This window comes from Cydia fagiglandana, chromosome 27 (genome assembly GCF_963556715.1).
Source record: "Cydia fagiglandana chromosome 27, ilCydFagi1.1, whole genome shotgun sequence".
Taxonomy (NCBI): domain Eukaryota; kingdom Metazoa; phylum Arthropoda; class Insecta; order Lepidoptera; family Tortricidae; genus Cydia; species Cydia fagiglandana.
This window is the reverse complement of record NC_085958.1, coordinates 9,203,244-9,218,916: the sequence shown is the minus strand read 5'-3', so window position 1 is coordinate 9,218,916 and position 15,673 is coordinate 9,203,244. Positions and strand designations below refer to the sequence as shown.

At 43.0% G+C, this 15,673-nt stretch overlaps 1 protein-coding gene across 1 annotated transcript in view; it reads left to right on the top strand.

The window, feature by feature from the left end:
* Positions 1-522: 522 nt before the first annotated feature.
* Positions 523-15,673, top strand: part of LOC134677824 (uncharacterized) — a 58,297-nt gene continuing 43,146 nt past the window's right edge. Inside the window, exons 1-5 of the mRNA XM_063536251.1 lie at positions 523-1,055; positions 9,637-9,753; positions 11,015-11,078; positions 12,852-13,006; positions 15,203-15,334. Coding sequence (XP_063392321.1) covers positions 906-1,055; positions 9,637-9,753; positions 11,015-11,078; positions 12,852-13,006; positions 15,203-15,334 — 618 coding nt within the window. The 5' untranslated portion in view covers positions 523-905. The remainder of the gene's footprint in view (positions 1,056-9,636; positions 9,754-11,014; positions 11,079-12,851; positions 13,007-15,202; positions 15,335-15,673) is intronic.

Sequence of the window (15,673 nt, the reverse complement as noted above, 5' to 3'; positions counted from 1 at the left end):
AAAAGGGACCTTATTGTCGATGGCGCTTACGCCGCACAGCGTCGCGCGGCATTGTATTTATATCGGAGCATCATTAATAATGGCGTAAGCACCATCGACAATAAGGTCCCTTTTCATAGATTATGTCACATATGTATATGTAACAGTAATTATTTTACATGAATAAATTGAATTAATAAATTTAATAATAATACATATGTGTACCGTTCAATTTAATTGGTCCAGTAGTTATGGAGAAAATGGGCTGTGACAGACAGACATACGCACGAGTTGATCCAATAAGGGTTCCGTTTTTTTCCTTTTGAGGTACGGAACCCTAAAAAAATTAACATTTTAAAGAAAGAAAAACGGTCGTGAGCTTTGAACTTTAAAATGTGCAGTTCGTTCTAAAAATCGATATTTTCTTTGACGTACGACCATTTGAAAATTGGCGCGTATGACGTAAGCAGAGACGCGTGACGTCACAGACTGGGCATCTATCGTCTTGCTCCTTCTAGCGCATGAAAAATGAATGGGCGCGAAAGAGATCACTGTAGCGCGTAAATGTTGTGAATCGAGTTATTTTTTTCGTAACTGAGTGACGTTCAAGTACAACCCATTGAAATGATAACAAACAAGGTGATAAGGGCTAAGTGTTGAATAAAGTTAACGTCGTTGATGCTGTCGAGAAGTGTTTATGGTCTGAAAATGTCATAAAGTTGTGAGAATGTGGCATAAAGCAAAGTTTGTACAATAAATTAATGTGTTTATTAATGAAATGTGTTGTTACGCACTTGAGCTTCCCTCGGCGGGTGACGTGAGCGGCAGTGCTGCCGCGGCGGCAGAAGCTCTGAACTAAACGACAGTAGCTAAAGAATCGCTCGGTACGTCGCGACACCGAGCGATTTTCTTAATTTTCCACGAAAATGGCCAACAGTTTCGAACCGATGGCCAAATCAAAGCATTTCCCGATAGATCAGCTAGTCCGAGTCGGCAATTACAATCTAGAAAAGACAATAGGAACGGGGAATTTTGCGGTGGTAAAACTAGCTACACATGTAATAACGAAATGTAAGGTGCGTATCGTCTCAAAGTGATCTTTTAGTGTTTAAATTAGTGTTATTACGCTGTTTTAGCTGCTGTTGCCGTACATCTGTGCGATGTGAAGTTTAGTGTAAAGTGTTGTGCGCTTGGTTTTTTTCCATCAAGAAAACTCCGTCAGGTTTGACATAGGAACAGGTTTCCATCCAAAACACTGTCTTTTATACATCGAACCGTGGTTTTTGTTGCTATAAAAAAACTACGCAACTCGTTTTGCTAGGTCCTTGTTTACTTTTTAATTTTGCTTCGCTGCACTTCTTGGACGTGCTTGTTTTCACTGAAATAGTGCAATTTCTAATCTGTAAGTGTTATCTTCAAAAAAAGTGTGGGAAATACACTCAGTTTTTTTTCTTATTTGACCTCGCAAACGATCTCAATTATTGTCAATTGACTACTTCAATGTCCTTAGTCAATTACTGTACTGAGTATGCCAGCATTGTGTACCACTTTTACATTTTATCTATGGTTGATAATGAAAAAAAAAAACAGAATAACAAACTCCTTGTTGTTTTTTTTCTAATAAGATTGTTATTGGAATGTCAAAGAACATAACCTGCAAATCATTGCTTGTCTGAGATTTAATATGTTTTCCTTAGTAATACTACTATTTATATACATGTTTTAAACATATTATGCTCTGAAATAGACAGTATTGTGACTAGAAAAGGAAGTTAATACTTAAAATGACCCTTTTTAGCATAACACTGCTTTTATTTTTAATGTCAATAACTCATCATCATCATCATCATCATCTCAGCCATAAGACGTCGACTGCTAAACATAGGCCTCCCCCTTTTTTGGGGGGTGAACTGATAAATAAAAAAAAATTCTCTTTCTCTCTCAAATATAGGGGTCTCTGCGCTGAATACAGTTTAATACTTTTTGTCGTCAAGACTCTTGGCCTGTGGGGTCCAAGTGCCCTTAAGCTTATTAAGGAACTTTCCAAAAGGTTAGCAGAGGTCACCGGTGACCGCAGATCTGGCAGCTTCCTCGCTCAAAGAATTAGTCTTGCAATAGAACGAGGAAATGGTGCCAGCATCTATGGCACCATGCCACAGGGGCATATTTTTTTGTATTTTATTTTAAAATTAGTATTATTTCTTTTTTAGATTCAGGTTTTGAGTTTTATAGTTTATTTATAAATTGAATATGAGTTAATACTTAGTTCGGTACTCATCATCAGCCACCATACTGCCCCGCATACTTCTGGGTTACCTCTGGGTTGGAAGGTCAGATGGCAGTCGCTTTAGTAAAAACTAGTGTCTATGCCAATTCTGGGGATTAGTTGTCAAGCGGACCCCAGGCTCCCATGAGCCGTGGCAGAAATGCCGGGATAAAGCGAGGAAGATGAATATCTGTTTGGATGATAAATGGCTTGGCCTCCATGGCCCAAAGAAAATAAGCAACTGGCTCGGCCAATGTCAATATTAATGTTTTCAAAACTAATATTTGTTCAGATTTTCATGGAAATCTCGTACATCAAAGCTGCATTTGATTAATATTATTGTATTATACAAACCAATATAAAAGCACTTTGCTAACTTATGATTAAATAAATAAGTAAATAAAATAAATGTTAATAGGACATCCTTACACAATATAACACATTAAACTCTCGCGTTTTGTACAAATATTCAATTACACAAACGGTCTACCGCAATATAATTTCATTGTTTTTACCTTTAATTCCGACGTTTCAGCTGAGTTGCACCAGCTGTGGTCACGGAAAGACTGTCTCTTTCCTATAATATAAAAACAATGAAATTATATCGCGGTAGACCCGTTTGTGTAATTGAATATCCTTACACAAATTGACTAAGCCCCACAGTAAGCCCAAGAAGGCTTGTGTTATTGGTACTCAGACAACGATATTAATATACAAATACTTATGTCAGCCGTGGCTCACTCCGCGATTTCGTTGCTTTGCTACATGTAGCTAAAAGTACATCCGTTCGGCCCCAATTTTGGGGTTTGCCATATCTGTGGTGATCGTAACAGACGCGTTTTGTAAGAGAGTGAGTCTTCTGTACTATTATTTATTCTGTGCTAAGACCCACAGTAAGCTCAAGAAAGCTAGTGTTATGGGTACTCACACAAGGATATTAATATACAAATACTTATGTAAATAGACAGAAAACACCACTCAGGAACAAATATCTGTGCTGTGTGTGTGTGTGTGTGTGTGTGTGGGTGGGTGGTGTAAGGCTCCATTCATTTATTACGTAAGACGATTTAGGGGGGAACATATCTTATTTTTTCTTACGGGAGGGGGTCAAAAACTGGCAAAAATCGTCTTACGTAATAAATGAATGGCGACTAAGATAGATTAATTAATGATTATTTTATTTAGCCTGTTACTCGGACAATACATTTCTTGTTCATATATTGCTCTAATTCCATTTTTTTTGTGGGTCCGTTTGCCAGGTCGCAAAGGCCTCCTCCAATGTTGTTGTTGTTGTTGTTCTATATGTTGTTGTTGTTTATTTCTTTTTCTTAAATGTTTTTGTTTGTGATCAGTTGGTGCTTGTTTTGATTTTGATTTCCGGTTTTTGTTGTTTCTTCTTAGTTTTTTGAAGACGGTCCAGGTGTGGGTTCAGCCATTGGTCTTGCTAGGTAGTCTTTCATGCTATTCCTGTTCATCCTCTTGGGCTCCTCCCTTACTTCTGGCTGCCCAGGGAGCCTACCGCGAACCACGTTCGACGTGTTGCCTCCCTGTCACACTTACGTACAAATTTACAAGTGTGACAAAGATACACGTCGAACGTGGTTCGCGGTAGGCACTCAGGTTTGTCCTGATTCTGGGGTGAAACAGTACTAACACGCACACACACAGATTAATGATTATACCAAGTAGTAAACATAATTTTCACCTCAGCAGCTCGAACAAGGGTACTTTGCTTCTTAAAAACAGTGAGCAAAATGCGATTTTGCTCACTGAGTCATTTTGTCTCACTCAGTGAGCAAAATCGCATTTTGCTCACTTAGTGAGACAGTATGAGTGAGCAAAATCGCATTTTGCTCACTGAGTGAGACAAAATGTCATTCAAGTGACTTTTATAGTCAAATGTAATTTCAACATGCGGGGTCTAATACAAATTCGATATACTTGGGTTATAGAACCAGAGATAATAGTATCTCTGTCCCTCTAGGTATGTTCTCACTGCTTAGGGTGAAAAATTTTGTGTACTACACGAGATCAAAGTTATTTACATCTCGTGCGCTTTTGAATCCCTTACTACGCTCAAGATTCTAAATTAGATTCACTCGCTACGCTCGTGAATCTATTATAGAATCTTTCGCTTGCACGGGACTCAAAATAAGCACTCGAAGAAATATCAAACTTTGATCTCTTGTTGTACAAATAACTATTCCAACCTCCTAGCCTAGTCAATAGCATAGTAAGTAGCGAAAGAGGTCCCAGCTTCGAATTCTGGTAATGGCATTTATTTGTGTGCTTGTTACAAATATTTTTTTCTAGAGATGCACCGGATATTCGGTTACTATCCGGTATCCGACCCTTATCAGGGGTGCGAAACTCCTGATTTCGGTCAAACTCGGCTCCGCTCGGCTCAGCATTGCTCCGAGCAATTATTAGGGTTGGCACCACTTGACTTCCTTTTGTGTGCACGACCACAGATAAGATAATCACTTGATTTTTGACAACCCTAAATAGCCAAAAGGGATAGTGCCATAAGGGACAGCATGATTCGACCCTAAACCGCTGTCAAACTTCGGTTTTGTAGGAAGTTTCCTTTCTGTACGGTAGTACTATTAATTATCCTGTGCTCTTATTTTAATCTCCGGCCAGATACCGGATAGTGACTTACTATCCGGCCGGATCCCGCCGGATAGTAGCTTTACTTGATTTCGGTGTAAACAAATTGGATTTAAGAAACAGTCACGCTCATAATCGTACTCGTTTATTATTTTAAAACAATTTAAACATTCCACTGACTTGCACGCGCATTCATTTCGAACCTAGAAATGAGTCCGCGCGAACGTTTACTACGAAACAGATCAAAACCTGCACAATGCGCACCTGAAAAACCGAAATGAATGTATAGTTCCGCCAGCCGAATATTCGGCCGAACATCCGGTATCCGGTATCCGGCCAAACAATTATCCGTTGCATCTCTAATTTTTCCCTTCCACCATTCGACGCGAGCAGCAGCAGTCACCGTAACCTATGAACGCCAGCAACTCTAGGGGTATTACATGCGCGTTGCGGACCCTTTAAAAACCTGTACACTCCTTTTTAGGGTTCCGTACCAAAAGGGTAAAACGGGACCCTATTACTAAGACTTCGCTGTCCGTCCGTCCGTCCGTCCGTCTGTCCGTCTGTCACCAGGCTGTATCTCACGAACCGTGATAGCTAGACAGTTGAAATTTTCACAGATGATGTATTTCTGTTGCCGCTATAACAACAAATACTAAAAACAGAATAAAATAAAGATTTAAATGGGGCTCCCATACAACAAACGTGATTTTTGACCAAAGTTAAGCAACGTCGGGAGTGGTCAGTACTTGGATGGGTGACCTTTTTTTTTCTTTTTTTTCTTTTTTTTTTGCATTATGGTACGGAACCCTTCGTGCGCGAGTCCGACTCGCACTTGTTTGAAGCAGACCTTAGATACTGGTAGCCCCTCGAGCAAACCTCGGCAGGGAGCCATAACTCTAAGACATATTGTAGGTATTTCGTTGTGATAAAATAATTCCACGATGTTTTTTTACATTATTAAAGCTTATCGCCAGGTCTGCAGCTCGCAGAGCCAATTGTGTAGATATTTTTGCAGCCGGCTGTACTTCCATTTCTTCAAAGCAGAGCACCTAAACATTCCGAGTTTAATTCTAAAGGAAACCCTTAAAAGTTAACTTTAAAGTGAAACTCTGCAAACGATTTTTTGTTACAAAAGTTTAGAACTGTTTAGAACGGCAAGTTCAGCGACCGTTATTTTATTTTATTGCTTAGTACTTGGAAAGTGGAGGGGGTTACGAGTTTTTCTCAAAAACATATTAAAGTCATACTATTAACTCACATTATAGACGGGTCTAACGCGAATTATATTCAATTACCTTGATTTACCTCATTTACCGACGTTTCGACACAGCCACACACCATCACCAGTCACACATCACATCACACACACATCACATCACACAGCCACATCAGTCAGCCGCGACCACGACCAGTGAAACCTGTGTCGAAACGTCGGTAAATCAAGGTAATTGAATATAATTCGCGTTAGACCCGTCTATAATGTGAGTTAATATGTATTCAAAACGCGAAAGTTTAAAATATTATAAAGTCATACTAATTGAGCGAGCGAAGCGAAGGTCTCCGTCACAGCTTGGGCAGGCGTGGCTCACTCCAGGTTTGCTACAGGTAGCTAAAAGTACATCCGTTACACACCAATTTTGGTGGCTAGCCGTTAGGGCATGCAGTACCGGTCCCGGTACCAAGAATTTCATTTCCCGGTTCTGGGCATGGCCGGAACCGGGATTCCCGGTTCTTCCCGGTTCTCAAGGCATCTTTTGATTACTTTTAGAAATTGTTTCTGTTAGCGTACAATCTTTATGAATGGCTTATTTTCATATAAATAATTGCATAAGAATTAATAAATGATTTTTTTTTATTATAAACATACACTTAATTGGCGTTCCAACCTATTTTACGAAGTTAACCGGCACACATTGGCTCCGCCTGGGCCGAGCCACACGGCCGTAGCGTAGTCGATTCACGAATGCCTACTTTACTAGGTTAATTTATCGGGTTATTTGGGTCCCCCGTTTCATAGCACCATTATTAAATGTTATATAATGTCCCGAACCAAAATACTAATACATTACTACTATTGAAATGGGAATAAATAGTCATATGATGAGAACCGGGAAGTACCGGTACCGGGTCTTCAGTACCGGTTCTTTTGATACCATAAAATTCCCGGGAATTCCCGGGAATATGAGAACCGGGAATTCCCGGGAGCATGCCCTACTAGCCGTAAGCCGCGCGTGGCGCTGTCGCCACCTAGCGGCCATATCTGTCCTAATCGTAACAGACGTGTTTTTTAGAGAGCGAGTCTTCTGTATACCTAGTACGCTAGTACTATTATTTATTCTGTAACTTGGGCGAAAATGCTTTCGTGTGTGTTTTTTTTGTCGATTTAGCTTTTTTTTTCCAAATTATTTGATGAAGATAATCATGCATAGTAAGTAAGTAAGTTTGTATGGAGAAATGACCACTCTTGTTGGCTCTTAGTCTGTAGTCGTTATACATATCCTCTAGCCGCCCAGAGACCTATAAAAAGGTCTCCTGTTCCATTCTAATTTCAACTTTGTGTTAACAAAATAAAATTTAATTTTGCTTGGCAAGGTTTGACGTCTGGGCGGCTAGAGGATATGCCAACCGAAAGAAGACATTTTGTCGAGGGGGGCTACAGCAATTGGGTTGATCAAAAAAGTACAGATTTTTAAAGGGTCGGCAACGCGCATGTAATACCACTGGAGTTTTATGCGTCCATGGGCTACTGTGACTGCTTACCATCTGGCGGGCCGTATTCTTGTTTGCCACCGACGTGGTATTAAAAAAAAGTTCAGACTTTTGGGTTCGTTATAGTTAGAACCATTTTGTAATGTGTTTTATTTTAATTTAACCTCATTTATTAAACACAAAACTTACAATATAACTTAAAGTCGGCCTTAACCCTTCAAGGGATGTCTTCCAGTCGGCCTCGCCCGCTCGCCTTGACCTGTGTGTACGTCTGTGCCGCGGAAGCTCCCGACCTGGCCTTGCCGAGCTTTCGTGTTAGGGCGTGTACAGAGGGTCGAATACCAATTGAAACATTTGTGAAAAGGCCTTTAGGATATTTTTCGTCGTTTTAGAGGGAGTGTTAGGGGAGAGGGGCAGGCAATTACAAGGAATAAGGAAATAAGGGGGCATCCATTAATCACGTCATACGTTTTTGGCTAGTTTTTGAATTTACTGGTATTAACCCGTGGGAAGCCGGGCGGGTCGCTATAGTTAATAATAACTTTTTACAGTTCGTACCAACCGGCTCAGTTAAACGTTGAACTAGGTGTACCTACGTGTTTATTAGGTCATGTCTGGTTCTGTATAAGGTCTTCGATTGACCTCGAACCGAACGGGTCAGGGTTTCATCGTGCCAAGGGGTGCGTTTCGTTGCAACAAAATAAACTATTACTTTTTTAGGGTTCCGTACCCAAAGGCACAGAGTAAATAATAGTACTAGGTACAGAAGACTCACTCTAACAAAACGCGTCTGTCACGATCAGCACAGATATGGCCGTGGCGACAGCGCCACGCGCGGCTTATGGCAAACCCCAAAATTGGGGTGGAACGGATGTACTTTTAGCTACCTGTAGCAAAGCGACGAAATCGCGGAGTGAGCTACGCCTGCCAAAGGGTAAAAACGGGACCCTATCACTAAGACTCCACTGTCCGTCCGTCTGTCTATCACCAGGCTATTATATCTCATGAACCCTAACAGCTAGGCAGTTGAAATTTTCACAGATGATGTATTTCTGTTGCCGCTGTAACAACAAATACTAAAAACTAAACATACAGCAAACGCGATTATTTTGCCCGTTTTTGCGTAATGGCACGGAACCCTTCGTGCGCGAGTCCGACTCGCACTTTGCCGGTTTTTAAATACCAGGGAGCCTAGGGGCTCCACGTCATCGATTTTTGACGATTTTTGACCCCCCCCCCCCCTATAATCATCCAAAAATCATGCTTCAAATGACCCCATTTCCTCCTACTTCATGCTACCGTCATCTGATGTCCAGACCCCCCCCCTAATTTGAAATGACGTAATTTATGAATAGCCCCCTAGCCAAGTGGCAGTAGCTTATAGAAAACGTCAATCGAAGGAGGAAATGTACAGTCAGCATCATTAGTAGTAGACGAAACAAGTGGTTCTCCTGGCAAGACTCGAACTTGCGACCTTTCCGATCACTCGTAACCAACTGAGCTACAGAAGCTTACCAGAAGCGTGCGAAGCTTTGTATTTTTTTCTTAATCCATTAGAGTGGTATCGGTTTGGATCCATTATTCTGCCCTGCTAAGCCGAGTGGCGCTATCTCAAAAGAAAATCCATTGCTAATTTATACTTTAGTTTCTATAACTGAGAATTCCATTTTCAAAATCATTTGTTATTGAGATAGCGCTTTTCGGCTTAGCAGGGCAGTATTTATGTTACACTCTTATAGTTAACTATATTACATATTTCATATTTATTTATTTCGTAAATACTATCATAAACGTTTAAGTAATTTCGCAAAATTGAGCCCTCATCATAATATCAGCCAGAGGACGTCCACTGCTGGACATAGGCCTCCCCCAAAGAGTGACACAATGACCGGTCTTGCGCCACCCGCATCCAGCGGACTCCCGCGACCTTTACCAGGTCGTCAGCCCACCTTGTGGGGGATCTACCCACCCCTTCCCTAATTGAACCTATCACTTTGAAATAAAGTTTATATTTTATTGTAAGAAATATATCCCCTAGGGCTTAATCATATAAATATCTTTAATTTCAGGTCGCGATAAAAATAATAGACAAAAGCCGACTGGACGAAGACAACCTAAAGAAGACCTTTAGAGAAATAGCAATTATGAAAAGACTGCGGCACCCACACATAGTCCGATTATACCAGGTAAGAGACCCAGTACAGGGTCGAGATAACCCTGCATCAGATCAGGTTGTGAGGCAATCTGAAGGATACCTTAAGAGATCCTACCAAAAACATTTTAAGACGAAACCATGAGGCCCAGACTTTAAAAAAGTTATCAGATCTCATGTAGTGCCAAGCGTCTAACTCTACAAGCCTTATAATCTACACCTTAGTCAAAATATGTGGCTTGGCCGTTTCGCTATATTACCTCTGGCCCTTGATCTACCTCTAAGTTAAATCTGAATGGATTCATGGGCAGAAATTGGTTGAAAAACACGGAAATATTGGTGTGTGGCACTGTAGTGTAGGATCGCACCGTTTTGACGGCCCGGTGCGATAGCGTGGAAGTCCACCCCAGTACGCTATCAATGCTTATTCGAGCGATAAAGAGGCATATAACAAAATTTCCATTTTCACGTTTCCCGGTAGGCCCTTATTAACAAACCGCCTGATGCATCAATGTCATATTTTATTGTATGTGAAAACTTGTCAAAAAAAAACAGTTTAACCGATTCGTTGCGTGTTCCATTTTCGAGAACTTTTGGCTGTGGCGGGGAACAATTATTTCATGACACGGCAGCCATGCCATGCGCCATAGAATATGATGACACTCCTCCCGTGTCATACGCCACTCGTAAAAAACATTGATGACAAGGCAGGCGTGTCATCAGCACTGAATCGGTTAAGGCACAGTGTGTATAAGTTATTCTATGGTTTACTAGAGAAGCTAGTGCTGCACTCTGGCGGCAGAACATTGCAGTTTTATTATTTATTTGTCGGGAATTGTGGGCGTATCATACTATCTCCAGCACATCCGAACCTTCAATCGTGGATGACGAGGGCCTTCAATGAAATACTATGTTCAACTCACAATCTTTACTGCACAAGACTCATTACAAATCACAGCACGCGATACGTTCTTATCTTAAGCAAACTAGTGGATTTGACCCAGGAGCCGCCACAGACGTCATCTTCTCCCGTTCGTTCTCATCGTGCTTCCTCTGAAGATTGATTGACAGCATAACTTCAATTGTTCTGGGCTTCAATTGTTTTTAACAGCGCGCTCTATGACGTCTAGGCGGTACTGCGTCGAACGCCACTCGGTGTACGTAACACCCTAGTTTGCTCTATTTGTCAAGGTTTGCATGATAAAACGCCTCTTGAAGGCGATAGATGGCACATTTCAGCCGTTCTCCGACATATTTATTTATAGTTTTATTTAAACGCTATTTTGTTGTTATAGGTGATGGAGAGCACACACACGATATACCTAGTGACAGAATACGCTCCGAACGGGGAAATATTCGGTGAGTTAGTGTTAATGCAGTCACGTTTAGTTTCATAGCTGCCTAATATCACACTAGATGTCGCTGTTCTATCGGCGGCTAGAAGCACAGAATAAAAAAACCGGGCAAGTGCGAGTCGGACTCGCGCACGAAGGGTTCCGTACCATAAAGCAAAAAAAAACGGGAAAAAATGCAAAAAGAAAACGGTCACCCATCCAAGTACTGACCACGTCCGACGTTGCTTAACTTTGGTTAAAAATCATGTTTGCTGTATGGGAGCCCTCCTTAAATCTTTATTTTATACTGTTTTTAGTATTTGTTGTTATAGCGGCAACAGAAATACATCATCTGTGAAAATTTCAACTGTCTAGCTATCACGGTTCGTGAGATACAGCCTGGTGACAGACAGACGGACGGACGGACGGACAGCGAAGTCTTAGGAATAGGGTCCCGTTTTACCCTTTGGGTACGGAACCCTAAAAATAGTACTACTGTACGGAAAGGACACTTCCTACAAACCTGAAGTTTGACAGCGGTTCAGGGTCGAGTCATGCTTTCCCTTTCTAATATAGGGCACTATCCCTTTCGGCTATTTAGGGTTGTCAAAATTCAAGTGATTATCTTATCTGTGGTCGTGCACGCAAAAGTCAAGTAGTGCCAACCGTAATAATTGCTCGGAGCAATCCTGAGCTGAACGGAGCCGAGTTCGACCGAAATGAGGCGTGTCTCCCCACTGCTCGAAGTCACATAATACTCCACAGTAGGCACTATGTAATAATTAGGTACTTAACTACTTAGTTTAATGTTTCCAATCGACAAATTCGAAATCTTAGTTTCTAGCGAGTAATGTATGTGTTGCCAACAACAACCCATTTTAATTATCTTCGACGAGATGCTTGTTTGGATGCGTAGTGATTCGGCACATTTGTAACTACATATTATTTTGTATTGTTTTTAAATCCATTTCACCTGTCCCGTTGTCTGTAATCAAATCTTGCAAGTTAAATTTGATCCACTTCCCGGTTTCCGATTGAGCTGAAATTTTGCATGCATGTATAATTAGCGATAAGACCACCTGTTGTTACCTGGCTCTATTTTTCCGTTAAAATTTGTTTGTAGTTTTACATGTATGTAAAATGTATAATGTATGGGTATGGAAGTATGGCAGATGGAATGGGACTCGGGTATGTCCTTAAACTACGTCCAAGACCACCGGTGGACGGGCAGCAGCGTCCCTCAAATTCGGTGTACTCGACTGCGATCGCCAACCCGCCTGCCAAGCGTGGCGATTATGGCATTCACCCCCCATAACAAGGGGGAGGCCTATGTTCAGCAGTGGACGTCTTATGACTGGGATGATGATGATGATGATGAAACTGTATAATTATTGGTGCAATAAAGATCACTAAGAAGCGAAAAAAAAGCGCTGGTGGCCTAGCGGTAAGAGCGTGCGACTTGCAATCCGGAGGTCGCGGGTTCAAACCCCGGCTCGTACCAATGAGTTTTTCGGAACTTATGTACGAAATATCATTTGATATTTACTAGTCGCTTTTCGGTGAAGGAAAACATCGTGAGGAAACCGGACTAATCCCAATAAGGCCTAGTTTCCCCTCTGGGTTGGAAGGTCAGATGGCAGTCGCTTTCGTAAAAACTAGTGCCTACGTCAAATCATGGGATTAGTTGTCAAGCGGACCCCAGGCTCCTATGTGAGCCGTGGCAAAATGCCGGGATAACGCGAGGAAGAAGAAGAAGATTGGTGCAATAAAGAATATTTACTTACTTGTACCTTTTCAGATCACCTAGTATCGAAAGGGCGCATGCCGGAGCCGCAGGCAGCGCGGCTATTCTCACAAATGGTGTCGGCAGTCGGGTACTGCCACGCGCGAGGGGTCGTGCACAGAGACCTCAAGGCAGAGAACCTCCTGCTTGACACACACATGAACATCAAGGTATGTGAGACAGCTGTACAGAGAGTGGGACCGCATCAATATGGCAGATGGCAGTCGGGTACTGCCACGCGCGAGGGGTCGTGCACAGAGACCTCAAGGCGGAGAACCTTCTGCTGGACACACATGAACATCAAGGTATGTGAGACAGCTGTACAGAGAGAGGGACAGCATCAGTATGATGGCAGTCGGGTACTGCCACGCGCGAGGGGTCGTGCACAGAGACCTCAAGGCGGAGAACCTCCTGCTGGACACACACATGAACATCAAGGTATGTGAGACAGCTGTACAGAGAGTGGGACAGCATCAGTATGGCAGATGGCAGTCGGGTACTGCCACGCGCGAGGGGTCGTGCACAGAGACCTCAAGGCGGAGAACCTCCTCCTAGACACACACATGAACATCAAGGTACGTGAGACAGCTGTACAGAGAGTGGGACAGCATCAGTATGGCAGATGGCAGTCGGGTACTGCCATGCGCGAGGGGTCGTGCACAGAGACCTCAAGGCGGAGAACCTCCTCCTAGACACACACATGAACATCAAGGTACGTGAGACAGCTGTACAGAGAGTGGGACAGCATCAATATGGCAGATGGCAGTCGGGTACTGCCACGCGCGAGGGGTCGTGCACAGAGACCTCAAGGCGGAGAACCTTCTGCTGGACACACACATGAACATCAAGGTATGTGAGACAGCTGTACAGAGAGAGGGACAGCATCAGTATGATGGCAGTCGGGTACTGCCACGCGCGAGGGGTCGTGCACAGAGACCTCAAGGCGGAGAACCTCCTGCTGGACACACACATGAACATCAAGGTATGTGAGACAGCTGTACAGAAAGTGGGACAGCATCAGTATGGCAGATGGCAGTCGGGTACTGCCACGCGCGAGGGGTCGTGCACTGAGACCTCAAGGCGGAGAACCTCCTGCTGGACACACACATGAACATCAAGGTATGTGAGACAGCTGTACAGAAAGTGGGACAGCATCAGTATGGCAGATGGCAGTCGGGTACTGCCACGCGCGAGGGGTCGTGCACTGAGACCTCAAGGCGGAGAACCTCCTGCTGGACACACACATGAACATCAAGGTATGTGAGACAGCTGTACAGAAAGTGGGACAGCATCAGTATGGCAGATGGCTGTCGGGTACTGCCACGCGCGAGGGGTCGTGCACAGAGACCTCAAGGCGGAGAACCTCCTGCTGGACACACACATGAACATCAAGGTACGTGAGACAGCTGTACAGAGAGTGGGACAGCATCAGTATGGCAGATGGCAGTCGGGTACTGCCACGCGCGAGGGGTCGTGCACAGAGACCTCAAGGCGGAGAAACTCCTCCTGGACACACACATGAACATCAAGGTACGTGAGACAGCTGTACAGAGAGTGGGACAGCATCAGTATAGCAGATGGCAGTCGGGTACTGCCACGCCCGAGGGGTCGTGCACAGAGACCTTAAGGCGGAGAACCTTCTGCTACACACGTGAACATCAAGGTATGTGAGACAGCGAAGTAGAGTGGGCAGCATTTCTAGTATCCGTCGAAATGACGTTTTGTTAGTGTGTGTGATCAAATACCGCAATGGCGGTCGTAATATTCCGTTCCTGAACGCATCATACGCTTATAACCTCGTAACACCCAGCATATAAAGTTTTCAATTTTTTTATATGAACCTTATTCTATAAGTAAATGGTATGAATTTCGTTTCTTTAAAAAAAACAATGAAGCAAAATAAATGCTGCTTTATGTGGTTCATGAAAGGTTCAAATTAGATTGCGCGATTATGTACATTGTAATGTACATTTGAGTCGCTTAACTTCAAACTCGGGTAAATCCATGTCAGATTATGCGATTTTGGTATTACGAAAAGGTAACAGGGTAGATATTTGCTGAGAGGGTCGAATGGATTTACCCGAGTTTGATGTTAAGCGACACATTTAGTCTCAGGAGGATAATATATATATATGTGTAGATAAAGAGTAGTGTTTATAACTGTACATTCGCCATCATATATATCGGAGCGGCCAAGGTGTTCACAATATCTGAACACGTACTCTAACGCTCTGACAATAGAGGCGTGTACATAATTAGGCATTTAAACCCATACTCGTATTTTAATGCTTCTCATTGTGTAGCAGTCACATAAACTATTATTTCTTTATCAGGACTGTCTTGTAATAGTGTACGTCATATTTCAGTTGGCAGACTTCGGATTCAGCAACGAGTACGTACGCGGGGGAGCCCTGGCGACCTGGTGCGGCAGTCCGCCGTACGCCGCGCCGGAACTGTTCGAGGGACGGAGATACGACGGGCCCAAGGCGGATATATGGGTGAGTATATTCAATTCAATCCCACAGATTATACTAGTGGCTTTGTGAGCTGTAGACCTCGCGAGCATATCGGACTTTCATTCATCATCATCATCATCATCATCATCATCATTTCAGCCTATATACGTCCCACTGCTGAGCACAGGCCTCCTCTCATGCGCGAGAGGGCTTGGGCTATAGTCCCCACGCTAGCCCAATGCGGATTGGGGACTTCACATACACCTTTGAATTTCTTCGCAGATGTATGCAGGTTTCCTCACGATGTTTTCCTTCACCGAAAAGCTAGTGGTAAATATCAGATGATATTTCGTACATAAGTTCCGAAAAACTCATTGGTAC